This window comes from Hippocampus bargibanti, linkage group LG03 (assembly GCF_051943395.1).
Source record: "Hippocampus bargibanti isolate YZ-2025 linkage group LG03, ASM5194339v1, whole genome shotgun sequence".
NCBI classification, from domain to species: domain Eukaryota; kingdom Metazoa; phylum Chordata; class Actinopteri; order Syngnathiformes; family Syngnathidae; genus Hippocampus; species Hippocampus bargibanti.
The window spans coordinates 18,414,547-18,439,078 of NC_142736.1; the positions used below are offsets into that span (position 1 = coordinate 18,414,547).

Genomic DNA, 24,532 nt, shown 5'->3' on the forward strand with positions numbered 1-24,532 from the left:
TGATTAAAATAGGAACAGATAATGATTCAAAACCGACCTTTGACTTGTAAAATGATTTTTTTATTTTTCTGGAGGCCAAATAGGAAAAAAATCTGACAGCATCTCTGGTATTGTTCAGGGGGCCGGGCCAAATGTGCTGACGGGCCGGATACGGCCCGCGGGCCCTAGTTTGGTGACCTCTGTTGTACATGGTAAAGGTGCGGATTATTGCATTGCCTTCTTGCAATACATTAAATCTCACAGCCATCCTGAATCTAGTTGTCAGTTCATCATCATGCGGAACGTCAAAGAACATGACAGCCGATAGATAGCGTGTTTCAAGTTTGCGATTGCAAAATGGAAAACCTCCCACTATCAAATAAGTGTTAGTTTAGATGTTTAAAGATGTTTACATTTGACAGAATACCTGATTATGTTAGCAACACGTGTTCATTTCTCGTGAGTCGATGTAGTATGCAAGGTAAATTCATGACAAGTTAGTCACTAAACCATGAAAAATATACATACAAATAAAATGCACTGAGTGAACGTCGAAAGGTGTTATGACAAAACACTGATCCTGCTTTGTGTTCTTATATTTAGGTTGAGCAATATGAACGGCATGTCAATTTCTGAGTGCCAAGTCCCACTTATTTTCAAACACAGAAATACTGGACTTGAGTCACTGCAACAACACTGTCAGTCACCACCGAAGTACAGCAGCTTTCATGGCAGTTAAACACGCCAACTCCTGCCACCTGCAACTTTAATGACTCCAAAATCAAGTATTGACAGAAATGAATACTAGTGTGGATAACTCTTGTAGTCTTCCTGTTGATCATAAAATGACTTTGGTCAGTACAGTGAGGTGTCTTAGCTGATTCAGTCAGCTTACTGGCCACAGCTGTACATTGCTGCAAAACAAAGGAAAGCGGTTTGAGCTTTTGTTCCATGTCCTTGCTATCCGGCTTAAGGTCCATCTATGGGTACACCCTTTGACCTTTCCTGAAAGACAATTGAGTGCAATTACAGAATCACTTACTTGCAAACAATTAAACCTTACTGGTGAAGGTCTGTGCTGCACTAGTCACGCAACCGGCCAGAGCAAAACCCCAAAAGTAGTTTTGCCTCATGATTGACATGTAGTTGTTCTGCTAATATACCAAAATTACAATAAGGGTGTTTGTACATGGAGTTTGCTAGATATAAAGGCAAAAAATGATTGAAAAAAATGATTTAAACAGTGTAATAGAACGAGTGGAGCGAAATTCAGTCTGTATATGTTTGTTTGTTTTGTGAGACACAGCTGTTCCAAAATAGTGTACCACGACAAGGCCCTTGAAGCTGGATATCCAGGCAAATGAATAAACGCTCTTGTGGCTTTTGATGGATTTAGTATAATAAAACACAAAAACAAAAACTATTCACCCGTTGCCAAAAGCCAAAGTGTAAAATCAGGAGAAATAGGCCTCAACGGCAAATGAAGAGAATGTGTTGAAGATTCACATCCTTTAACTGTACATGTCAATGGTCAGCCACACATTGCCTGAAGAGCAGTCAGTCTTCACAGGTTGCAATAATCCTTTCGGTAGACGTGCTCGACTCCAGTTAACGTTCCACATCATTTTCAGGCGGTGAAACAGGCGGCCAAGCTCTGCCTGAAATTGCCAACACATGGCTCAGCAGAGATGCACAAAGGGGAAGCAGTGAAAGTAATTGAAAGCGCAGAGTGTCTAAGTGCTGGGCTGCTCACAGTGTATACAGATGCGCACGGGCCTCTGTCTGTGCGTCTGAACCTGAACCGTGCATCTGGTCAGGCCGTAGGTATTGAGCAACAGGTGACGGGCCTTTGCCTGGACGTCCTCCCACTTGTTGGCACTTAAGGGTGCTGGAAGCAACATTTCATTGGAAAAGCGGTCATGAAATTAGCAATGGTGAGAAGTCACAAAGTACAAGGCTATTTCAACCTCACAACAATCAGCAGAACATGTCAAATAAAACAATGACACTTTTATAATCATGAAGAGCATTACTGGATATTCCATTGGATATTTTTAAATTATGCGATGTATATAAATTATATTTTTTGTAAGCATTTGTAAATCATGGCGAGTGTGGGTTGCCACATTTTTTTCTTATGCAATATTGTACAGCAAGCTGCCACTCCCTAAATTAAAATGTATTTCTTATCCATGGTCAGCAGAGGGTGTCACAAAATTGGATTGGATTGGATTGGATTTGCCTTTATTAGTCTCACAGTGGAGAAATTTACATTTCACAGCAGCAAAGTGATGAAAGGAATGACAGTAGAAAAACAAAATACATGAGCTGCTGGAAAGGCAGCCACTCTCGGGGCGCCGTCTTGAAGTCAAAAGAACAAAAAAAAAATTACATAAATAATATGACAGCATAGAGACAATATGACAATCCAAAAACACAGAGAGACATTCATTCTTCAGGACTTGCTGTACCCTCTTTGTGATGACATGAAGCAAAATTGCTTCATTCATTTTCTTTGGTGGGGCAAGTCATTGTATTGCTGATTATTTATTTTACAAACAAAGAATGTTTGATGAAATGGTATATGTTGTTTTAATTTGGAAATATGAACTGAAAAAAAAACAGGTGAGGCTGGCAGGTAGGATTAAAAATGAACACCAAAAAATAACCTTTGGTGCTTATTTGAGAACCACACTGTAAATAAATGGTGCGCTGAAGTGACTCACTTAGCTGAAGATGCACAAGTGCTGCAGTCTTGTCCGCAGTCAGTGCCCAAATATTCAGTTCATCCACTGACTGGACGTCCTCCAGCTTCAGGAGATCCTCTCTGATCTGCACGGTATCCAGGTGTCGGGGCACGCCTGGGCGGGGCCCAAAAAGGGGAGAAATGTGGATATGAGACCGCAAGGTCGCACACTTGGGAACAATCTGATACTTGCCTTCCAATATGATGACTGTTGTGTCGCGTATGATGCGGACTGTGGTGAAGAGAACCAGAAGAGAGAAGATGTAGGTGCAGATGGGATCAGCAAGTTTATACTCAGGCTGCGGAGATAAAGAGCACCAGAGTGTGGCAATCAAAGTTGAGCCTTAAAGGACAACTGACGCCTCCCGACAAGTTGTGTCCATAATTTGTAAAATCACTTCAAATGACTTCTACTGAGCATATTTTACACAGATTCCACCGCATATAGCTATATTTTACGTTTTAAGACTCGCGCTGAATATTCAGGAAGTCTTGTTTTCGAGTTGATGACGATCCCCACGTGACGTCACGTTTGGAACGCCCCTGACCGGGAAAGCGACACACAATGCATTTCGTGGTACTTTGTTTGGTCGGAAAACTTCGTGTTGATCCGTGTTGATGGCGAAATTAGAAGGAAAACACATAAATAATGCGATGGTGAATCGTTGTGTGTTGCACCAAGACAACTATTTGATATTCGCTGACACAAATTCCCAGCAGACAAATCAGTCCATTTCCAACGAAACTTGGGCGCCATATTCTGCATTTTCTGGGTGCTACATTGCTGTCGTTGACGGCTCAAATTGATATGGGAAGACTCCTTTAATCGATTGCAAACATTTATGCTTTCCTCTTCAGAACTATTTGAATCTGAAGCCATCGTTTTGATTTTCAAGCAAGGCAAGATGTCTTGGCGTGACGTCACAAACAAGGGGGAGGGACCTTCTGAAACTGGCCATTTCCGGTTTCATTTTTGGACACTTTAAGTCATTTTTATTGGTGTTTTTCATTTGACTAAAAATATCTGCCTGTGTGTTTTGGGTATTTTAGATGCTATAAAACGTTTTTCTGATGTCAGTTAGGAAACAAAAAATGGTATCGGTTGTCCTTTAACAGTCAAGGATGCAAGATAAGTATCCATGTAGAGTATGTGAAATGACAAATTACACAAGCTAAACAAGTTGATGCATTCATTGATTTAGCTCATGAATTCAATTGATCACTTTTTCTGTTTAGCGTAATATATTTTCGAAACAGAAATGAAAGGAATAATTTTGATATTTGACAAGAGAATACATGTACTATGGTCCCCATTTATGCGACATAAAATCAGTTCTCGAAATGTACATTTATTTTCTCCTTGAAGTAAATTGGTTCCAAGCTGCAAATATTTTGCAAGGTTCACCACTCCAGTACGACAGAGCTTACATAGACGTAAGGTTCACCTATACACTGTCATGTGAGGAAAGAGCATAAAAAATCTAGAACAGCTGTGGCATTGCAGAAATATGTATTTAATTGTAATATTAAATTTAATATATATTTTCAAGTGGTAACACAGAAGATAGACATTATCTGCAATCTTCCTATTTTCTGGGCCATATTTTGCACCACTAGTTTTCAAGTTAAAATAGTTTTTGCCAAAAACTAGATTTATGACGATCTTGAGTATGAACAAATGCAAGAGCGACGTCAAGGCACCTTGAAGCGGACGATGTAGGCGGCTATGAGAACCCCGAAGCTCTGCAGGAGGTCGCCCAAAGCGTGGATGAAAGCAGCTCGGACAGCCAGGCTGCCGTGCGGTCTCTGGTTCTGTGCCGACCCTGTGCTCTGTGACCCTGATGGGGCTGCTGCACCATGTGAGTGACTGTGGCCATGAGCGTGCAGGTGACCACCTTGGTTTAATAAGAAGCCCATTCTGAATAGGAAAAAAAACATGTTTTATGCTCAATAATATTAATATTACTGTAGTCACAACTTTCACCCAATCTCGTTGAGTGAGAAACACACATTCAGACGCACATGAGGTTGACGGCCACGCCCACAGCTGCCGTGATGATCATGACATCGCCATCGATGTTGAAGTCTTGGTTGACCGTCCGCTGAACGGCCTCAAAGAGCAATATCGCCGTCAGGATGTAGATGAGCGCCACACTAAGGACAGCTGATATTACCTCTGCACCAGAAACAGTTCAGTATCACAGTAAAAGTATGTTTTAGGATGAGGCCCTCTTTTGGTCTGAATCACAAAAAGCATGTAAAAATAACAACAACTTTCATCGTGTACTTGATTACTCTGACAAAACAGGTAAAAAAAATTGTTCTTCTTAATTCAAACCCTATGGATGGTCATTGAACGGTACAGTAATTGTTTTATTCTCATTTGTGCTTCACCCTTTAAGTTTTCATAGGAATGTGAACAAATGGTGTTGTATTTGTTATAGAATTTCCACACAATGGCAAACATTAACCTCCCAGGTGTAGGAAACACTTCTTAGTAATAGAATGTAATTACCGTATATTTTAGACAACCCAAGTCACATTTTTGTGACTTATATTCGGGTACGACTGGTAAATAAAATTTGAGCTCAGACTGGCACCCCCAAATGTTGACTTTTTTGCCGGTTGATTAAACCTTTTGGTGAAATACCACCAGTGGCCAGAGGGTAGCAGTAGTGCACAAAAAGTAGCCATCAACGTTGAGGGGCAGTCATTCCATTGGATTGGATTGAATTGGATTTGCCTTTATTAGTCTCGCAGTGGAGAAATTTACATTTCACAGCAGCAAAGTGATGAAAGGAATGAAAGTAGAAAAACAAAATACATGAGCTGCTCGAAAGGCAGTCACTGTCGCGGCGCCGTCTTGAAGTCAAAAGAATGACAAAAAAATCAAAATAACATAATATGACAAAGACACTGTGGAATGAAATATCAATCATTCCACAGCTTTTCATCACATCTTTGCTTGGAATTGTCACACATCAGTTGAGGATCTTGGAATTAGACCCTGATGTGTGTATTCTGTCCATATTTAGTATAACTTTAACGTGCCTGCAGCAAAACTTTATGCCCTTGAAGAAATCATCACTTACAATTGTTAAATATAAAATATAAGCGTTAAAATCTAAAAATAAAAACATAAAACATTTTGGGAGACACACTTCCCATTGTGACGTGCTTTGTTAAACGAAAAGCTAAGAAATGGTTCAGAGAAAACGAACGTTCCGATGTCACACCTTAGGTTTTGCACCCCGCCCCCTCAATGATATAAATATCTTGTGAATCGCTTCCATCTTTGCACTCGTGATCCAGAGCCATTGTCTGTAATTCATTAGTCCCCGGAGTATTCTGTTATTAAAAGCTACGAAGAACCTGTTCATCAACTCATGTCTGTATTTGGATAACCAATATCCTCCCCGTCTCAACAAACATGCAGAGGAAAGAAGGCCACTTTCCCCCAACAAGCCTTACCGAGGCGATGCAGTCCAAAGGTGAATCTCTTGGTGGGTGGTTTAGTGGACAGCCACAGAGCCAGCAGAGAAAACAAGATGCCCACCACATCAGCCAACATGTGCACAGCGTCAGTCATGATGGCTAAACTATTTGAAACATAGCCACCTGAAAGAACCACACAACTAAATCCATTGTACTGCCAGGACATTGGGTATAGCAATTTGACATAAATTAATAAAATGAATCAAATAACAAAGCTTATGAAGGAAAAGTTCATGTTTTAATTGAGAGTGATTGCTTGCAGCACAGTGCCGTCATGGTTAGCATGTTTATGTATCACAGCTGAGAAGGTGGGGATTTTAATCCAGTGTATTAAAAAAAAATGTTACAATTATAGCCAGTACAGTGATATCTCTGTTTACGAACGCTTTAGCTCACGAACTTTTCGCCTTATGAACATTAAATTTGCGAGACTATAATCTTGGCAAACAAACTAGTTTTCGGCAAACGAACCAAAACCAGACGGAGCACCATGGTGGCTGGCGGACTAGTTTTTGGCGGATGACCACCAAACCACATGGTAGAACAGTGCCACGGTGGCTGGCGGACTCGTTTTCCACACCCCCTTTGAGTGCAGAGTGGTTTGCTATTGAGTGGAGTACTTTTGCTATTATGGGACCAAAAAAGACCCCACGTGAACGCTGGCGCGTGTGGCTGGCGCTGCTTACCCGCAGAAAAAATATCCTGTGACTGTAAAGTGTCCATGAGAGTTTTGAAAGGTGCTTATAAATGAAATGTATTATTATTATTATTATTATTATTATTATCATTTTTATTAAAGAAAAATACAGTCGAGCAGAAGGAGATCACCAAAAAAACACAAAAAAGGTGTGTGTTTGTGTAAATTAGAGTCCCAGTACCAGTTTGCTAAGTCGACAATTGCTACGTGTGGCTAAGGGTGTTTCTGTGTTGTCTAAGCAACGGTCTCAGGGAATAGAAGAGGTTGAAAAACTTCTGTTAATTTGGGTTAACAAAAAGCAGCTTCCTGGGGACCGTGTGAGTGAGGGTATTATCACCGAGAAAGCACGGCAACTTCACTCGGATATCATCAAGAGGCAACTACATCAACTACCATCACAAAGGTAAATAAAACAACTTCATTAATCTGTACAGTTTATTTATTTAATTACAATACAATAGCAAATTTATTATACATAAAATAAGGTATATGTTGTGTAGTTGTAAGGCTTATTTAGAAGAAAATTATGTTTTATGGAGACCTGGGAATTGATTATTCTACTTTGTACTTTGTACTTTGTTTCTTATGGGAAATAAATGTTTGGAAGACAAACTTTTCGCCTTACACACTTTCTGGGAACCAATTCAGTTCGAACTTTGAGGTATCACTATATTCCAATGTGTGTGTGACTTTTGCTTTACTGTTTATTTCTCAACAGCAATGTTATCGTATCTGTTCAGGTTTCCCACAACTGTGTATTCAGTGATTATTTTTTCTTATTTCCATGGGTGAACAGCCACAAATTGCTGCTCATATATATTTGTGCTCTTTGACAGATGAGCAACCAGGAAGTGTGCAACAAAGACGTGATGGTTGTCGCAGTCACAAACCGCCCTGACTGTTTGGACAGTGCTCTTCTGAGGCCTGAGGCTTATTTAGTAGAAAATTGTGTTTTATGGGTACCTGGGAACGGATTATCCTCATTTTTAATGGCTTCTTATGGGAAATAAATGTTTGGCAGACGAATTTTTCACCTTACACACACTTTCTGGGAACCAATTAAGTTTGTAAACTGAGGTATCACTGTATTTAATACACACCCCTTGATAATGTTACTGGGCCAGATTAAAGAACGCAGCAGGCAGTCAGGCAGTGTCTAGTTAAACTTTTCCCACCCAAGAAGTAGGTGCGATGCTACTTACCTATAATTTCAGCCACCATAAACAGAAAGTAGAGCACAGCTGCAATGACCAGCTTTTTCATCACCTTCCTCTGCTTCATGATCTCCCTCTTCCTGGTACAGCTACCGCATGGGTCCATGTTCAAGCCCGGGCTCCCCAGACTGGACGAAGAGTCCAGCAGGGAGTCATCATCTTCTTCGCGCCCCGCCACCACCAGCGTATTGACTGTGATCCCGTTGGACGGAGCCCCTGCGGAGTAGTCCGACATCTCGCCGGAGACCACCACCTTCAAATGCAAAGCCATTAGGGCATTTATTCAACATCTTAATGTCCACCGATCCCCTCTTTGCCCTCACTACTAAGTCCACATCCCAGAGTGTTAATACGAACACGGTTGGTTGTTTATGTGTGCTCTACAATTGGCCGGCTATCAGTGAAGGAAATACCCACCCTACTGCCCGATGACAACTGTGATAGGTTTCAGCATGCCATGCAACCCTTGTGAGGCTAAGCGGATAAGAATGTTTTTTATTTGTTCAACACAACGCCACAACTTAATTGGAATTGGTCTTGTAAAATGACAATGGTAATATTGGGTTTAAAATGATGATTCTCTCTGGTTCGTGGCTCTTTGCGGTGTTTGTGGTAATATTTAATCAGCAGGAATCAAAGTGATGAACAGAAAGATTATTTTAATCTTGGGCAGCAAAGAAAGAGAAAATGCTCTTCACAGGAGGAGGAGGAGGAGCGGGCCAAGAGGAGAGAAGTGTCTGCTCTCCCCCACAGATGTTATTTATACAGAGAATGGGAATGACATCATTTCAAAAGGAGCCTATCAGCTACGAGTTAAGGGCAGAAACTTGATATTAAACTGAAATAAGAATGGTTGACTAACAGTACACACTACAAATACGGAAAGTAATAAGGTAAACCACACACACACACACACACACACACACACACACACACACACACGCGCACACACACACACACACACACACACACACACACACACACACACACACACACACACACACACACACACACACACACACACACACACACACACACACACACACATTGAAACAACATCACTTGGTAAAATGTGTCTGTTGACATTTGGACATCTGTTTTCGTCAATGGACGCTACAGCTTCGTGTTTGCTTTCAACATTTAGCTTGTAGCGGACGGGCACGTTCCACCATGACATCGATGATCCACTGGTGAAAAGGATGCTTTGATCCTCTCCTCTTTCATCTAGAACTGCTTCATGTAACATAGAGAGTACAGAAAGTGCTTAAGAATGAATGACTCTCTGTGTCTTTGTGTTGTCATATTGTCTTTGTGATGTCATATTTGTTATTTAGTTTTTCTTGTTCTTTTGACTTCACGATGGCGCCGCGAGAGTGGCTGCCTATCCAGCGGCTCATGTGTTTTGTTTTTCTACTTCTTTCATTCCTTTCATAACTTTGCTGCTGTGCAATGTAAATTTCGCCACTGCAAGACTAATAAAGGTAAATCCATTCCAATCCAATCCATTTTCTAAATACTATACTATGTGTATGTTAAGATTTTAATCGAGACGACAATGAAATGATAATTCTACCTTTGGAGCCATAAAAAATCATGATGGCAAATGTGTTAGGACGGTTAGTGTGTGCCAAGTGGTAAATGTACGAATACATGTGACTGAGCAAGATTTTATGATGTGACTTAATGTTTAATGGCTTGCTTGAATGCTCCCTCAGTAACTTGCGACTTGCTTGACTGTTTAGACTTGAGACTTTGACATGCGCACGCCTGGGTGAAACCTTCTAAAATTGCACATTTTCACAAAACTATACTTCAATCCATTTGTCAGTTTCCACAGATGTTTTTTATTATGAACAAATACAAACTGTTAAGAATGGCTTGCTCTCTTTGACAAAGCAAAGTTAATGGCTCAAGATGTGTTCTTTTTTCTTTTTTTTGCTTTTCTGAAAAGATTACTTGCACAACACCAATGACATCTCTCACCTCTGCTTACTATTGAGGACAAAAAAATGTACAATTCCATGCACCCCGGGATAGACATTGAAGATAATTAATAAACTGATTTCCATACCTTTAGTTTGCTGAATTTGGGCGCTTCGTCTTCCACAAGCTCGTTGGAGAAGTCGAAGGGCGCCGTGTCGCTGCTCATGTCCCATTCGTTACGCTCTCTCCTGAAGGCGGAACGCACCTTGCTCAACAGGCTCCCACCGGACATCTTTAAAAGTATCCAAGGCTGACTATGCATACAGGACACTTTCCTCCCGAGTCAATTATTCACATTGCAAAGCTGCTATGAGCATGCACGTTTATTTCATTGGGACCTGCAAGAGATGAAAACAAGAGCTACTGAACAGCATGTACATTCTTACCACGGTTTGTATCTTAAACCGTAAATCCTCATTTTGGTCTTTGGGATAAATGTAGGTCCATGTGGTATGAAATTATTTTGTTTTTCTTTTTCAATTATCTCTTCAAATTCCAGTTTGTTTGGACTATATGGAGGTTGTAAAACAATATCAGAAATTGAATATGGATTTTTTTCTCTGTAATAGTTTATTTGGCAGACGAGTCTGCATTCTTTTGCTCTTATTGCATGTGCCAAACTCAGCGACTAAGTTGATGCTTAGTCACATAATCAGGTGAAGTACATTGGATGGTACTGTTTAAATGTAATTAACCTTCACTTTTCCAAAGCGTGAGTATCACTAGTGGCGTCTCTCTTGTCGCAACCAACTGTTACGAGTTTAATGTACCATTGAGTCGTTTTTTTGAATTAGAACCATCTTTCCTCTAAAATTAAAAAGTGTGTGTGTGTGTGTGTGTGTGTGTGTGTGTGTGTGTGTGTGTGTGTGTGTGTGTGTGTGTGTGTGTGTGTGTGTGTGTGTGTGTGTGTGTGTGTGTGTGTGTGTGTGTGTGTGAGTGCAATTGCACACACGTTTAAAGGACAACCGACACCCCTGGACAAGTTGCGTCCATAATTTGTAAAATCACTTCAAATGACGTCTACTGACCTCATTTTACAAAGAGTCCACCGCATATAGCTCTATATTACGTTTTAAGACTCGTTAGTTTACACAAATTCCCAGTGGACAAACCATGCAGCATTTCCAAGAGCTAGAGCAGTATAGCGCCAGCGAGTACCTCCCCATAGTGCGCGAATCCCCGCTTGGATAACCGCTGTCATCCCCCCAGCCTGACAATGGGTAGAAAGTTGCTTCCAGTGGTGAAAGAGAGAAATCGTCATAATAGTGGAACAAACCTATCTGACAAATATTCCGCTGCTGGAAGGAGGAGCTAACCGGAGTTTAGCGATGGATAAGCGCTGTCATTCATACGCAAGTTCGTAACTCTTCATCTTGAAAGTTTAAACAACGTTTTGCATGCACAACGAGCAAACAATCTGCATTAATGTTGACATCTTGTAGCTTATTATTTGTTATTCATGTCCTTATATGCCACATATCACCCAATTAACGCTCTATAGCAGCAGTGTCATTTTTTGCCGCGGGCCACATTGTAGTTATGGTTTCCTCTCGAGGGCCGTTATGAATTTGGGGAACCCATTAGAATGTTTAAATCCCTTCAAATATTACATATAGAGCACACAGCAAATTAATGAATAACTCGTTTTCAAATCTGAAGTTAAGAATAATGACTTATTGTGGTTGACATCCAAAAATATGAAGTTTTGGCTCAGATTTTTTTTTGTGTTTTCTTTTGTCACTTGTGTTGTTGTGCATCGTGTGGAACTGATACAGATTGTTTTTCAGCATTTTTGACCACGACATTCATCAAGGAGGAGATTGTGCTGAGCGGTTGCGCCTTTTCGGCAGCATGAATATGCCAGTACTGTTTTTGAATGGGAGGAATGTCGCAGCCATTCGACTGCCATCGCTGGACACCAAAGGGGCCATTGTGCTTTTTTGCGCCTGTAATGGGCAGCATCTTCACAGCCCCGCTTTGTCCAGTGGAAGGTCAGTGCTGTTGGACAGTCTGCGGCTGGATGGATGCATGGCTTGAGGAACCCGCGATAAGAAGGAGCGTCAGCGCAGAGCGCCAATGCGTATGTGGAACTGTTGCGTCTTGGAATTGAAGCAGATTTATGTGGAACAGGAGATGTGAGACAATCTCTTTTCGTCAATGGATGCTACAGCTGCGTGTTTGCTTTCAACATTTAGCTTGTAGTCGACGTGCACATTCCACCATGATGTCCCTGACCCACTGGTGGAAAGACGCTTTGAAACTCTCCTCTTTCATCTAGAATTGCTTCATGTCATCACAAAGAGGGTACAGCAAGTCCTGAAGAATGAATGTCTCTCTGTGTCTTTGTTTTGTCATATTGTCTCTATGCTGTCATATTATTAGTTATTTAGTTTTTTTTTTTTTGGTTATTTTGACTTCAAGACGGCGCCGCGAGAGTGGCTGCCTTTCCAGCAGCTCATGTATTTTGTTTTTCTACTTTCATTCCTTTCATCACTTTGCTGCTGTGAAATGTAAATTTCTCCACTGTGAGACTAATAAAGGCATATCCAATCCAATCCAATTTTAGCAATCATCATGGAATTTAACAAGTTTGATTTGCTTTCGCGGGCTGAATTTTTTTTTTGTGGCGGGCCGGATTTGGCCAGCGGGCCTTGACTTTGACACCTGTGCTCTATAGCTTATTCATGGAGCTTCATATGTCGTGTCCTTCACCAGTTTCGCCGCTTACATGCAACGGAATGCAACGGAAGACTTCTTTAATCGATCGCAAACACTTATGCTTTCCTCTGCATAACTATTTGAATCATATTCATAACTATGAGCAAAAAGAAATAATCTTTTTCTGAATCTGAACTCTCTGAAGCCATTGTTTTGATTCTGGAGCAAGGCAGTTTGTGAAGTTTTCTGCCGTGACGTCACAGACTGGGGGCGGGACTTTCTGAATCTCTCCAGTTTTGAGCTCATTAGTGGCAGTTTTGGGCAAGTTTAAGTAATTTTTATTTGTGTTTTGCGTTTGACTAAAAATATCAGCATGTGTGTTTTGGGTATTTTAGATGCTACAAAACGTTTTTCTGATGTCAGTTAGGAAACGAAAAAATGGTGTCGGTTGTCCATATGTTGTGAACTGTTGCGCTGAGAATAAATCTAAATTGCTTGTGCCAAAATGGAAGAAAATGAAAACAAATTGTAACGACGTTTTCGTCGTTCACGAATGGACACAAGTGGTCAGAATAGAACAATGTGATTTTATTGTTAACCTCAATGACAGACATGGAATCCGAGGATCGACCGTCACATTTGGACTAACACGGCGAAAAAAAATAAATAAAAAGGATGTGAAGGGGATGTTAATGGTCTGTTTTTCATCTCCAATTTAAACAGTAACACACCCTGGCATGTAAATAGACAGTAAAGAGATCGAAAGTCGCCTCCAATGAAGCAGCTGTGGCTAAACAGTAACAGGGCAGCTCGTAACTGGGAGATTTTGGTCGTGTCTACAGGCGACAACCGAATTTGCATAAAAATAATATGACATAAACAGGGCTAAACTTACCTGGTGAAATATTTTCGTGAGATGTCTTCGGCCATCCTGGTACATTTTTGAGTCGTCCTAACAACAGTTCTGACAACTAGAAAAGCTGAGCGAATTAACGTAGCAAGTTTGGTGGAGAAGTCTATAGTCACGTGACCAACCGAGTCACACGACGTCTGTCGACTGCAAGCAACTCAAAATGTGAATCTTGTCGCTGTTTTAGCAGTAACTATTCTCACCAAATAAACGTCCGAAGTCGTCGCAGAAAAGAAATTCCAACGGGTAACGTGTTATAAAAATATTTTGAACGCTGTTTGTGAATTATATGACTCGCCAGAGGAAAAAACAAGTCCGGTTTGACGGACTGTTCGACAGACGCCGTAGAAGCGAATAGCTGGTTATACTTTTGTCTGTTCTTTTTGCAACGACTTGTGACCCACGCAACGCATTCGGGAATTAACTGTCTGATAAATTTGTCAAAACATCTTATTTCCTGCGGTGGTTTACAGGTTGTCTAGTCAAGTACTAGCCATGTGGCACGCACCATGAGCCGACCTCACTCTGCTTGTAACAGCAATTGCTTGTTTCGGTGTTCCCTCTTGCAACACAACTCTTTCAAACGATAAGAATCATTAACAAGCTTTTACAGAGCTTGTTGGAGTGCCGTATGGTATTTGAATCGGGCGTTGGAAGATGTGTACCTCAGAAAGAAGCAGGACTGCGCCTCTCTACTGCATTTGTCTATCTCTTTACTCACAAGTATTTTAAGCTCGAACGGTTCATAATATGATTGATAAGCCTCACGTGGAGGTGGTTTTTCCCGTGTCAAATAATTAGCCTACTAAATACAGTGATTTGTGTCGCACAGTATCGTGATTATGAACATGCTTCAAGCGTGACGTTGATTATGTGCCTCTCGGTTGTACATGCATTGTCCCCATGTAGTGGAACCTACGCACAATTGCAGTGCTTTTCTGTCACAAAATTTCAGGTTGCTGAATCTTGGAGTGTATGGAGGGAATGAAGGATGAAGGACCCTCATCTCAGGATGAACCTCCGCAAAGCGAAGGTGTGTAACTTGATATTTACCCTCACACACTCCTCGTTCTTGACGAGACAGCAGTTTACTGATCTTTCATGCAATTGGTCCAAATGTGTCCCGTTGGAAGGCATCTGTATGTCCCAGTTTTTTCATTGTAATTAAGTCTAGACTTGAACTTGGACTTCCGGTGTGTGCTTGTCTATCCTTCTTCAATTGATTCAGCGATAATACAGTAGTTATCATCATCAAGGTATGAAGCAAGGATTTCAAAATCAGAAAAATCTATTTTTGCCAAGTATGTTGAACACAAGGAAATTGTCTCCAGTAGTACACACTGCACTAATATCATAATAAACGAGGACATCACAAATAGGTATGCAAGAACATTACATAATGTAAATGTACCGTAGTGCGATGGTACCACTCAATGACAACTGCGAGTGACCAGTGGAAGAATCCGAAAATATAACACAGTGGTCGGGAAACCTTTTCACTCAGAGCCGTAAAAGTAAAATATTTAGAAATATTTTTCAGCAGTAAGAGTCACATTCTCTCTCTCTCTCTCTCTCTCTCTCTCTCTCTCTCTCTCTCTCTCTCTCTCTCTCTCTCTCTCTCTCTCTCTCTCTCTCTCTCTCTCTCTCTCTCTCTCTCTCTCTCTCTCTCTCTCTCTCTCTCTCTCTCTCTCTCTCTCTCTCTCTCTCTCTCTCTCTCTCTCTATAGTGTGTGTCATTTCAACAAAACGTCAGAATGTATTATTTAAAAAACTCATAATACTCACCATCGATATGAATGGTTTTCCGTTCCTTCATGATTGGTAAAAAAACGATCGGAAGTGAACTTGCCGGTTCCATACATGAAGGTACTGCTAGCTGGCCCGCACACTGCTCATTAGCTTGCACGCTTTCTTTCTGGTGTCTCTTGCAGAAGTATAACGATGCAAACGTAGGACGGTGCTTGTCAAAGTGCCACTGACATTTGACTGGTACATATTGACTGATGATATTGTTTCATTGCAAATTAGAATTACGGCAGAACCTGTTCTCTCCACAAAGGCGAATCCTTCGGTCCATTCAACCTGCAACACTCGTCATCTTTTTTACTCATCCACTTATTCAAAAGGGAGCGTTTACCTGTTTCGACATCAACGGCCACATAGGTCAGTATCATCAAAATTGATCTTTCACCCAACTGCAGACCAAACAAGAAATGAACAGCCAAAAAGTGAGAATATTTAGTTGTATATGCGAGCCAGATTCAATCATCAAAAGAGCCATGTATGGCTCACGAGCCGTTAGGTTCCCGAACACTGTTATAACAGTTTTACGGTAACTATGCTGTTCAGATTACAATAAGCAAGTACAGATACAAATACCAATGCAATAAAGACATTTCAAAAAGACAAAAGAACAGTTTTGGAATGCAACAACACACCATTAAAACAAAGCAACAATGATGAGATGAATGTCACAGTCAAAAGGTGGGACTTTAGCTCATCTTTAAAAATCTGAACAAGCTTGCCTGACATCAAAAGGGATATCATTCCAAAAGAGCACAATCTTGTAATCGTTTTAGAAATCAAGTTTCCAAATGTTAATCATACTATACATGTGGCTGCCGCTGCTCACTCACGGAAAAACTCATCCTGTGACTGTAAAGTGACCTTGAGAGTTTTGAATGTGCTTATAAATACAATCTATTATTATTATTATTGTTGTTGTTGTTATTAATATTATTGTCATACATTCTGTCAGTCGCCTCACATTGGTATTACTTTGTTTATGACGTGGGTAAATGTCTCACTAGCAATGCTAATTTGTACATTTAACACAGGGGTGGGCAAACTTTTTGACTCGCGGGCCGCATTGGGTTCTAAAATTTGACAGAGGGGCCGGGGCAGGAGTATTTGGAGGGAGTGTTTGGGCCGGAAATACTCTGAACAAGTTATGTCCATAATTTATAAAATCACTTCAAATGACTTCGACTGAGCGTATTTTACAAAGATTCCACAGCATATAGCTATAGTTCGTGTTGATCCGTGTTGATGGTGAAATTAGAAGGAAAACACATAAATAACGCCATGGTGAATCGTTGTGTGTTGCACCAAGACAACTATTTGATATTCGCTGACACTAATTCCCAGCTTACAAATCAGCCCATTTCCAACGGAGGTTGGGCGCAATCTTCTGCATTTTCTGGGTGCTACATTGCTGTCATTGATGGCTCGAATTGATATGGGAGGACTCCTTGAATCAATTGCAAACATTTATGCTTTCCTCTTTAGAACTATTTGAATCATATTCATAACTGGATGAGTAACAAGAAAACATCTTCTCCGAATCTGAAGCCATTGTTTTGATTCTCGATAAAAGGCAAGACGTCTTGGCGTGACGTCACGAACAGGGGGGTGGGACCTTCTGAAACTGACCATTTCCGGATTCATTTGAAGTCATTTTTATTGGTGTTTTTCATTTAACTAAAAATATCAGCCTGCCTGTTTTGGGTATTTTAGATGCTATAAAACGTTTTTCTAATGTCAGTGGGAAACACAAAAAAATGGTGCCGGTTGTCCTTTAAATGTACTGTGTACAAACCTCATAGCACAGTAAGAACCCAATTTATTAACAGTCTTTCAAATGTGAAAAATATCCCTGATCAGTTAATAAATTTGTCTCAAGGAATATGGCGTTTTTACATACTATTTCGCAGATACTTGGAGGAGGAAATGGAAATAGATTAAAATAACATGCACTGTGATTTATCAAGATTGCGTCTGTTTTTAATAAGTTTCCATCGAAGGGGCAAAGTTAAAGAAATCAACATTTATTGAAAAATGGAATCACTTTCAAAATTCAAAACATATTATTACACAACGAAATATTCAAGCTCAATAATACCTACTTGTGTTAAATTCCGCCAAATCATAGATGGCTTGTCCTGACCGCGCGCTCAACAAACTCCTCACTGACGCCCTCGCCTTCACGCGCAAACAATACACGTGTACCGTCGCCGAGCACACAAACATAGACTACCTGCAGTTGAAATTTGCATACTCGGCACGGCAGCCAATCAGAAACCTGCTTCTTTCTTCCGGACTTTCGCAAGCGTTATAAAGTCGTGCAATTACATGTCATTTTCCAAAATAGATGGACAGAACCTCAGACCAGAAGGAAGATTCAAAAGAAGCTAACAACATATGTGACGCTAAAAAACGTAAATTTACATTAAACCGTGACTGTAAAGTGTACGTGAGACTTATGAAAGGGGCGTAGTGGCTCGTAGGAAGCAATGCAAACGTTGCATTGTGCACGGCAATGACAATCGACTACTGCAGCAAAATCTACAGCCATGCACATTTATCGTAAATTAAGCAAGGTAGCATTTGTAGTAGGTGCATTCTTGATTTCAGAATAAACTTTATGCTTTCTTACAATGTTTTTTTAATGTGATTAGTTGTCTCATTGTGCTTCAAGTTGTGAAAAATGGGGCAGGCAACTTTTCAGTTATCTGTCCTGTTGTTCGCTAACTTTTTGTCATGAGTTTTAGACACTGTTTGTACTATAATATGGGCAAATTCGGCGGGCCGGATTAAAAAGCCTAACGGGCCGTATGTGGCCCGCGGGCCGTAGTTTGCCCATGCCTGATTTAACATCATCTTTCAGATGTGCAGCTGTTGGCAGGGAACCAAGTGTCTGTGGAGAGCTCCTGCCCTGGCGAAAAAGTATTTATAGACAATGAAGCTGTGTCCAAGCTGACAGAGGGATTGCTTTCCCACTACCTGCCTGGCCTGCAGAACTCGAAACGCACCCTCCAAGAGCTCGCGTAAGTTGATTGGTGACCCCAGATCATGGACTCATTTTTCATTGAGTACTATGGAATCTCAAAATGAACACAATCCATTCCATAATGCAGGTGGAGTTCCAAATTAATTTTATTAAACAAATGTTTGCATAGGAAGAAATGTAAAGTGGATTTTTTTGGGGGTTCAACTGGCCCCATTATAAAATCTTAATTAACCAGACAGATCTTGTTTCAGTTAGACATTTTTAACTGTCGTTCGAGTAAGGGGGCCTTTGTAATATATGGACTATTTGGGAGATAGTATTTGATTGATACAGGCGGTACACTAAGTAACAGGATGTTCTTTGTATCACAATCCTGTTACATCGGAGTTGATTAATGTAAATGTACATGACACGTTGGCTCACCTGTTCACCGCTGCTGTGTTATGAATGGCTCTTCCCTGAAACGTGAGCAACTGTGATGTCTTTTTCAGTTTTGACAGCAAGTTGTGAAATGGCTGTCCCCTTAGATGGATGAAAATGGGTGGATTTTCCTGACTAACTCCTATTCCACAAACACAATCATCAGAATGATATTTTAAGAGTAGCGGAGGCGTATAGACCATATTGTAAAGAAAAGGGGTTGACTTTCCTTTTTAAAAAGTACGCTTTACAGTATATTATTTTGTAATTATGCACAGTAGAACATCAACAACACAGCACTTAAATATCCTACGATGAAAGCTACTTAAATCATGACTCTATTCAAATGTATTGCACTGCCAAAAGAAAACATGAAAAGTTAAATACAACTAAAAAGTACAGAAATAACAAATATTCTGTTCTGGATTAAGATAAAGTGGAAGCCATTCTCACAAGTGGACTTGGCAACATATATTTTGACATGCTCTTCCAGACAAAATCAGCTTATATTGTTGGACACACTGGACCAAGAAGTCACCAAGTTCCAAGAATGCAACACCTTACTTGACCTGAATTCACTGGTAGGTTTGACCCTCACTTGCACCACCAGATCCCCTGCCTCAAAAGGTCAGGAGACGTGTTCATCCAGTTCATTGGCTTTTACAGTTTACAGAGGCCAAGGTTTACCACAACAAACTGGTCAATATCAGAAAAGAGATGGTTTTGATCCATGAAAGGACAACAAAACTAAAGGTAATTCTTTGTTTATAAATCTTCCTTTAAAAATGTTTACGGTGTTTTACTCCTCAAACACCATTATAGTTTATCTTCTCCTTATGTCAATGGGGGGCACTGATTGTTTCCATGTGGTTTCAGAAAAGAGCTTTAAAGCTGCAGCAGCATAAGCAGAAGGAAGCGCTTGAGAGGGAGCACCAGCGTGAGAAGGAGATGGAGAGAGAACGACAGCTTATTGCCAAACCAGCTAAAAGAACATGAGTGGTCTGTTTTTTTTTTGCATGTTTGCAGCCAGTTTTCTACAATTATGTACATAGCTGCTAACTAATGACACTTATTTAATGTAGACTTAAAGGACATTTTGCTTCTAATTTGAGACAATCAATAACATTTAAGGACACTCAGTAAGAGGCCAAAGTGTTGGAGTTTCATACAGTCGTTGTTGCAGTCAGGAGTTTACTGGTTGCTGTTTCTAGAACATTTCACAAGGCCTGAAACCATCAAGTGAGTGGGTTTTTGTGTCCGATGTTCTGCATTCTTTTGAGCCTATTTTGTTTCTATGCATAAAAATCTACCATTCTTTTGAGTTTTCAGAAATACTAATGCAGTATTCTCCCCCACTACTTGCCAATATTATGAGAATTGCATGAAGTTAAGAAAAAAATGTTGCAGCATGAACACTTACTGATGTACAAAGTGAGTTGAGAGTTCCATACATGAAATCATGATTGTGTTGAAAAACAATGTCTTACAAGCTGTTTTAGTCAGCCCATGGGCTTGAAGTAGCACACTCACAATGAACTGAGGCCCAAACTGTGTTTTCTATTTTTGCGGTTCTCAAGCATTTCACACTATAACCTAAAACATTAAATTAATAAATATCATATGCAAATGTACTGTTAAAAGTTAAAAAAAAAAAGTTCAATACTGTGTTAAAAATGGGCAGTGTCCATTGCTATAAGCTTTAATATATGTTTGATTGTAATGGATTTTTTCAAATTTTGTAAATTGGGTATTTATTTTGATTTCCCATAGCACTAGAGATTAACAGTGTCCCACAAGAGGTACTTCATACCACACTTTGAGAATGACCGTTCCATTTACATATGTCATGTTTTTTATACCAGTACTACAATACAGTGTTGTTTTCCTTATTGAAGAACACATGACATTTTTTTGGCGAAACAGATTTGACATTTTCATTTATTTCCATGTGAAAAGATGCTGTGAAATAGTGTTGCGCGAGTCATTCTGGTAGCAGTTCTAGCGTTTTAACAGTAACCAAAATGGTAACTTTTGGTAGCGATTGAAAATACAAGAGAAAAATGATGCACAGCCGTGTCAATCATTGGTCTGGGAACTCGACAAACATTTTATTCTGCGCACGCTCTTAAAAAGGCTTCACAATTTCTGGGTATCACATGATCAGCTCGCAGGTGACATCAATCATGAAATGTCCCCAATCGTGTCTGCACAAATTTACACACGCACACTCAACAAATAGCTTTGAATTCAAATTATGATCATGGAATGGATTTAACTTGTATCTCAAGGCACTACTTGTACAGTGATGGAAGTTTGAATGATGAAGTTTGTCCACAATTACTAGTCTCGATTTTGTATAGTTATATTAAAATGCATCTAAACTGAAATTAATAAGTGAGCAATCTAAACATTGCCCATTATATTGAAATCCAAGACACTCCCACTGATTTACTGGTACGCAAGTGGTATGCAGCTATGCACAGTGCAAAAACGTTCTGTAACTTCTTTTTAGACATTTTTTAACCGTGATGAATAAATAGCTGTCAAAATAAGTCTCATACTTTAAAAGACCCCTTCCTCAGATATATTTCCCCCCACCGCCTATTAGGTAGTTTTGCTGTATGTGTCAACTGCCTGATAGTCCCATTTTCAAGATGCTCGTCTCCTCATGTTAAACATAAATCTTTAATCTAAGATGAATGTTTTCAAGTAAATTGATAAATTTCGAAATATAAATTGGATTAAAAAATAACAAATTTTCTCATAGGCCTATGCGATTCAAAATGAATACACAGAAACATACAAAACAGTGATGGATTAATGGTGAGTTGCTAATAATTTATTGGTATTTATTTATTGGTATTCTCAACTGTCCAGTCGTAAATGATAAATTCAATAAATATCCTGTCATTTTTCGTTGGTGTCGACCTAATCAGAATCAGAATCATCTTTATTGCCAAGTATGTAGAACACACAAGGAATTTGTTTCCGGTAGAACACGCTGCACGAGTATCGTCGTCAAAAAAACGATTGATTACGATTGATTGCATGATTACGGGCTAAAACTCTTCGTACACCTACATATTAAACGCTAGAGCAAAACGCAGCACGTCCGCAAGCGACAACAGTTGGTCACGGAGAGAGCGATACACCCGTACGCCGCTCAGCACCCCACCCTCGCGTACGCACTCACGTGTCGTATTGGCAAGAATATCTCGAATATTTTGTTCGAACTCCGATTTGTGCTAACTGTGAGGCGTTCGAGAACCGAGGTACCACTGTATTTCGTTTGCGGGTTGAGCTACAGGTTGATTCTGCCATCTAGTGGAAGAATATTTAATTGTTCGGGACACAAAAAATAAAATGTGTGGACAGTGCATTTGCAGTAAATTACTTTTTTTCTGCCTATTTAGTAAAAATATGTAAATACCCCGTAATTTCCCGTGAAACACCTGATGATTTTTCACAGCAGTTTGAAATCACATTTCTAAAATAATAGAACACAAGGTCCTCAACTCACGTTGGATGCAATGACAATGTCAGGACAGAAGATGTCAGCATTGGCCTTTAAGAGTAATCCAACGGCAGCACAGGTCTGAGCGCTGATGTAATTTTTTTCAACCAAGTTGGTAGTTTGACAAATTAAGAACATGTCAGATTATACAGATGGGTTTTCCAAAGAAAGCAGTGAAAATTTATAAATCAAAAAAAGAAATACTCATGTTCAGAAATACATATATACGTTTCTGAAAAAAAGCAGCATGTGAAAGGTGGGGCAAGGCCAGAAGCCTAAAAGGAGCACATCCTTATCAGCACTTGTGCTGACTGTATCAGTGAAGTTGTGTGAAATCATCTCAATACACAGGGACCATTTTTAACAAAAGAGAAAAACTATGCCCAGCGTTCTAATTTATTTCCATTGTCAAGTCACCAAAACAAAGATTATGATTGACAGTAAATAAAAAAAATCACTCTGTCTGTCTTTTCTGTCAGTACAAGAATCGAATCAGCTTTGACCTTTCATTGCATAAAGTATCTGTATTCCTATGACTTAAGTACAGAGCAGGAGTACTTTTGCCCTCCTCGGCAGAGTTGTCAGACGGTGGTTTTTAAAATGGTCAACTAATTTCCACCACCATTGTTTTGTCCTGGCTAAAAACATGTTTTTCTTCTGTTGACAGAAAATCAGTTTACATTCCTATGAATCCCAACACAACCACGTGTCTGCTGGAGCCCTGCCAATTCGCATAAAGCTCCAATTTTCTACCTCACTAGTACTGCTAGAAACCAATACTGCATGGTTCACCCCCGCCCCGCCTTGCTTGGAGCTAAAAGTGCCCCACACAGTGGTTATGGATGGGGTTCAGACTTGGGATGTATCAGCCCTTAACTCTGTGCCGTCGAAGATCAAGATGCTGAAGTGAATACAGTACTGTCCTTTCAATGTGGCCACTTATGAAAACAATTCTGTGTTTATGTGTCTTCTTCTTTTCCTTGCGGCTTATCCTTCAAGGTGTTTGTGTTTGTGTGTGTGTGTGTGTGTGTGTGTGTGTGTGTGTGTGTGTGTGTGTGTGTGTGTGTGTGTGTGTGTGTGTGTGTGTGTGTGTGTGTGTGTGTGTGTGTGTGTGTGTGTGTGTGTTTGTGTGTTTGAAATGCAGTTCCTTTGCATGTAGATACCAGAAAGCTGAACAGAAAAGCAAGAGCAGCTGAATTGATGAAACTATGTCAGGAGAATATGAAGAATCATTTTAAATATAGGGCAAAGATTCAGTTTCACAAACGTATCATATAATTGCAACATTGTTATGCAATACCAAATGTGGAATCATCTTTTTGAAGCTTTTACAGAAATAGGTTGTGTAGGGGGTTAGAAACGACCTCTGTTATTGGATGTTAGTCGATTAGACTACCAAGTCAGGAGAGGGCGCTACGCGCCTGTGAATGGAACAGAGGAAGGCGATGTAGGCGCAGCTCACGCATGCGCAGTTGTCATAAATGCCGTTGTGTGAAGCTGATTAACACGGTTGTCTCGTGTCGTCTTTCCTCGTCGTTCACAGGTATTCAAAATAATAAGTGTTAGACATTCTCAAGATGTTAAAGTAATTGGGGACTTATTGGGCGATGCTAGATATGAAACCTTGTTTTGTGGCTTTGATGAATATTTTGTTGTTTTGAGAATTTGGATTTTTGGATGTCAATTGTAGTTCCCAGTACAACACACACGAGCGGGCAGACGTGCATAAGCATGTGCGAATGTGGAGGATATATACAATGTATAGATGTTGAATGTATAGATCTACACATGAATGTATTCTGATATTGAAATTGCTGAATTGATGTTTTGATGCGCAGTTGTCATAAATGCCGTTGTGTGAAGCTGATTAACACGGTTGTCTCGTGTCGTCTTTCCTCGTCGTTCACAGTGCTACCTGCCTGTGACGCGTTTGGACCGACTCAGGTATCCCGTAGGCCTGAGGCCGGTTACAGTTGCAAGGTAGCTACTGGAAAAAAACTTACCTCAATATACAAAAAAAATTATTTGATATACGGTGATACCTCAGCTCACGAACATAATTTGTTACCAGAAAGTGTGTGTGAGGCGAAAAGTTCCTCTTCCAAACATTTATTTCCCATAAGAAACC

General features: G+C 40.2%; 2 protein-coding genes across 5 annotated transcripts; one reads left to right on the forward strand and one right to left on the reverse strand.

The window, feature by feature from the left end:
* Positions 1-62: 62 nt before the first annotated feature.
* Positions 63-15,666, reverse strand: slc30a4 (solute carrier family 30 member 4). Of its 3 annotated transcripts, none has more exons than XM_088992385.1 (10): positions 15,467-15,666; positions 10,203-10,452; positions 8,120-8,384; positions 6,197-6,343; positions 4,748-4,901; positions 4,427-4,643; positions 2,919-3,024; positions 2,706-2,840; positions 1,733-1,867; positions 63-1,637 (listed from the first exon to the last, which is right to left on the reverse strand). In XM_088992385.1, exons 2-10 carry the CDS (start codon positions 10,374-10,376, stop codon positions 1,588-1,590), a joined length of 1,383 nt encoding a protein of 460 aa, XP_088848511.1. In that variant the 5' UTR covers positions 10,377-10,452; positions 15,467-15,666; the 3' UTR covers positions 63-1,587. The 3 variants fall into 3 exon arrangements, with proteins under 3 accessions (XP_088848511.1, XP_088848510.1, XP_088848512.1); XM_088992384.1 differs by lacking the exon at positions 15,467-15,666 and adding an exon at positions 13,668-13,792; XM_088992386.1 differs by lacking the exon at positions 15,467-15,666 and adding an exon at positions 13,668-13,792 and having other exon boundaries at positions 63-1,867.
* Positions 13,792-20,958, forward strand: bloc1s6 (biogenesis of lysosomal organelles complex 1 subunit 6). Of its 2 annotated transcripts, XM_088992389.1 has the most exons (7): positions 13,792-13,928; positions 14,638-14,715; positions 15,710-15,844; positions 18,348-18,507; positions 19,384-19,471; positions 19,557-19,643; positions 19,767-20,958. In XM_088992389.1, the coding sequence occupies exons 2-7, from the start codon at positions 14,658-14,660 to the stop codon at positions 19,884-19,886; spliced, it is 648 nt and encodes a 215-aa protein (XP_088848515.1). In that variant the 5' UTR covers positions 13,792-13,928; positions 14,638-14,657; the 3' UTR covers positions 19,887-20,958. The 2 variants fall into 2 exon arrangements, with proteins under 2 accessions (XP_088848515.1, XP_088848516.1); XM_088992390.1 differs by lacking the exon at positions 15,710-15,844 and having other exon boundaries at positions 13,796-13,928.
* The last annotated feature ends 3,574 nt before the right edge of the window (positions 20,959-24,532 follow it).

Excerpts from the sequence above, each read along its gene's own strand:
- slc30a4 (XM_088992385.1), bottom strand. The coding sequence starts at position 10,376 with ATGCATAGTCAGCCTTGGATACTTTTAAAGATGTCCGGTGGGAGCCTG. Across the intron at positions 4,644-4,747 it reads GGCGTGGCCGTCAACCTCAT|AATGGGCTTCTTATTAAACC; the intron begins GTGCGTCTGAAT and ends TTTCCTATTCAG. Across the intron at positions 1,868-2,705 it reads ACTTGTGCATCTTCAGCTAA|CACCCTTAAGTGCCAACAAG; the intron begins GTGAGTCACTTC and ends TGTTGCTTCCAG.
- bloc1s6 (XM_088992389.1), top strand. The coding sequence starts at position 14,658 with ATGGAGGGAATGAAGGATGAAGGACCCTCATCTCAGGATGAACCTCCG. Across the intron at positions 14,716-15,709 it reads TGAACCTCCGCAAAGCGAAG|AATTACGGCAGAACCTGTTC; the intron begins GTGTGTAACTTG and ends ATTGCAAATTAG. Across the intron at positions 19,644-19,766 it reads AAAGGACAACAAAACTAAAG|AAAAGAGCTTTAAAGCTGCA; the intron begins GTAATTCTTTGT and ends ATGTGGTTTCAG.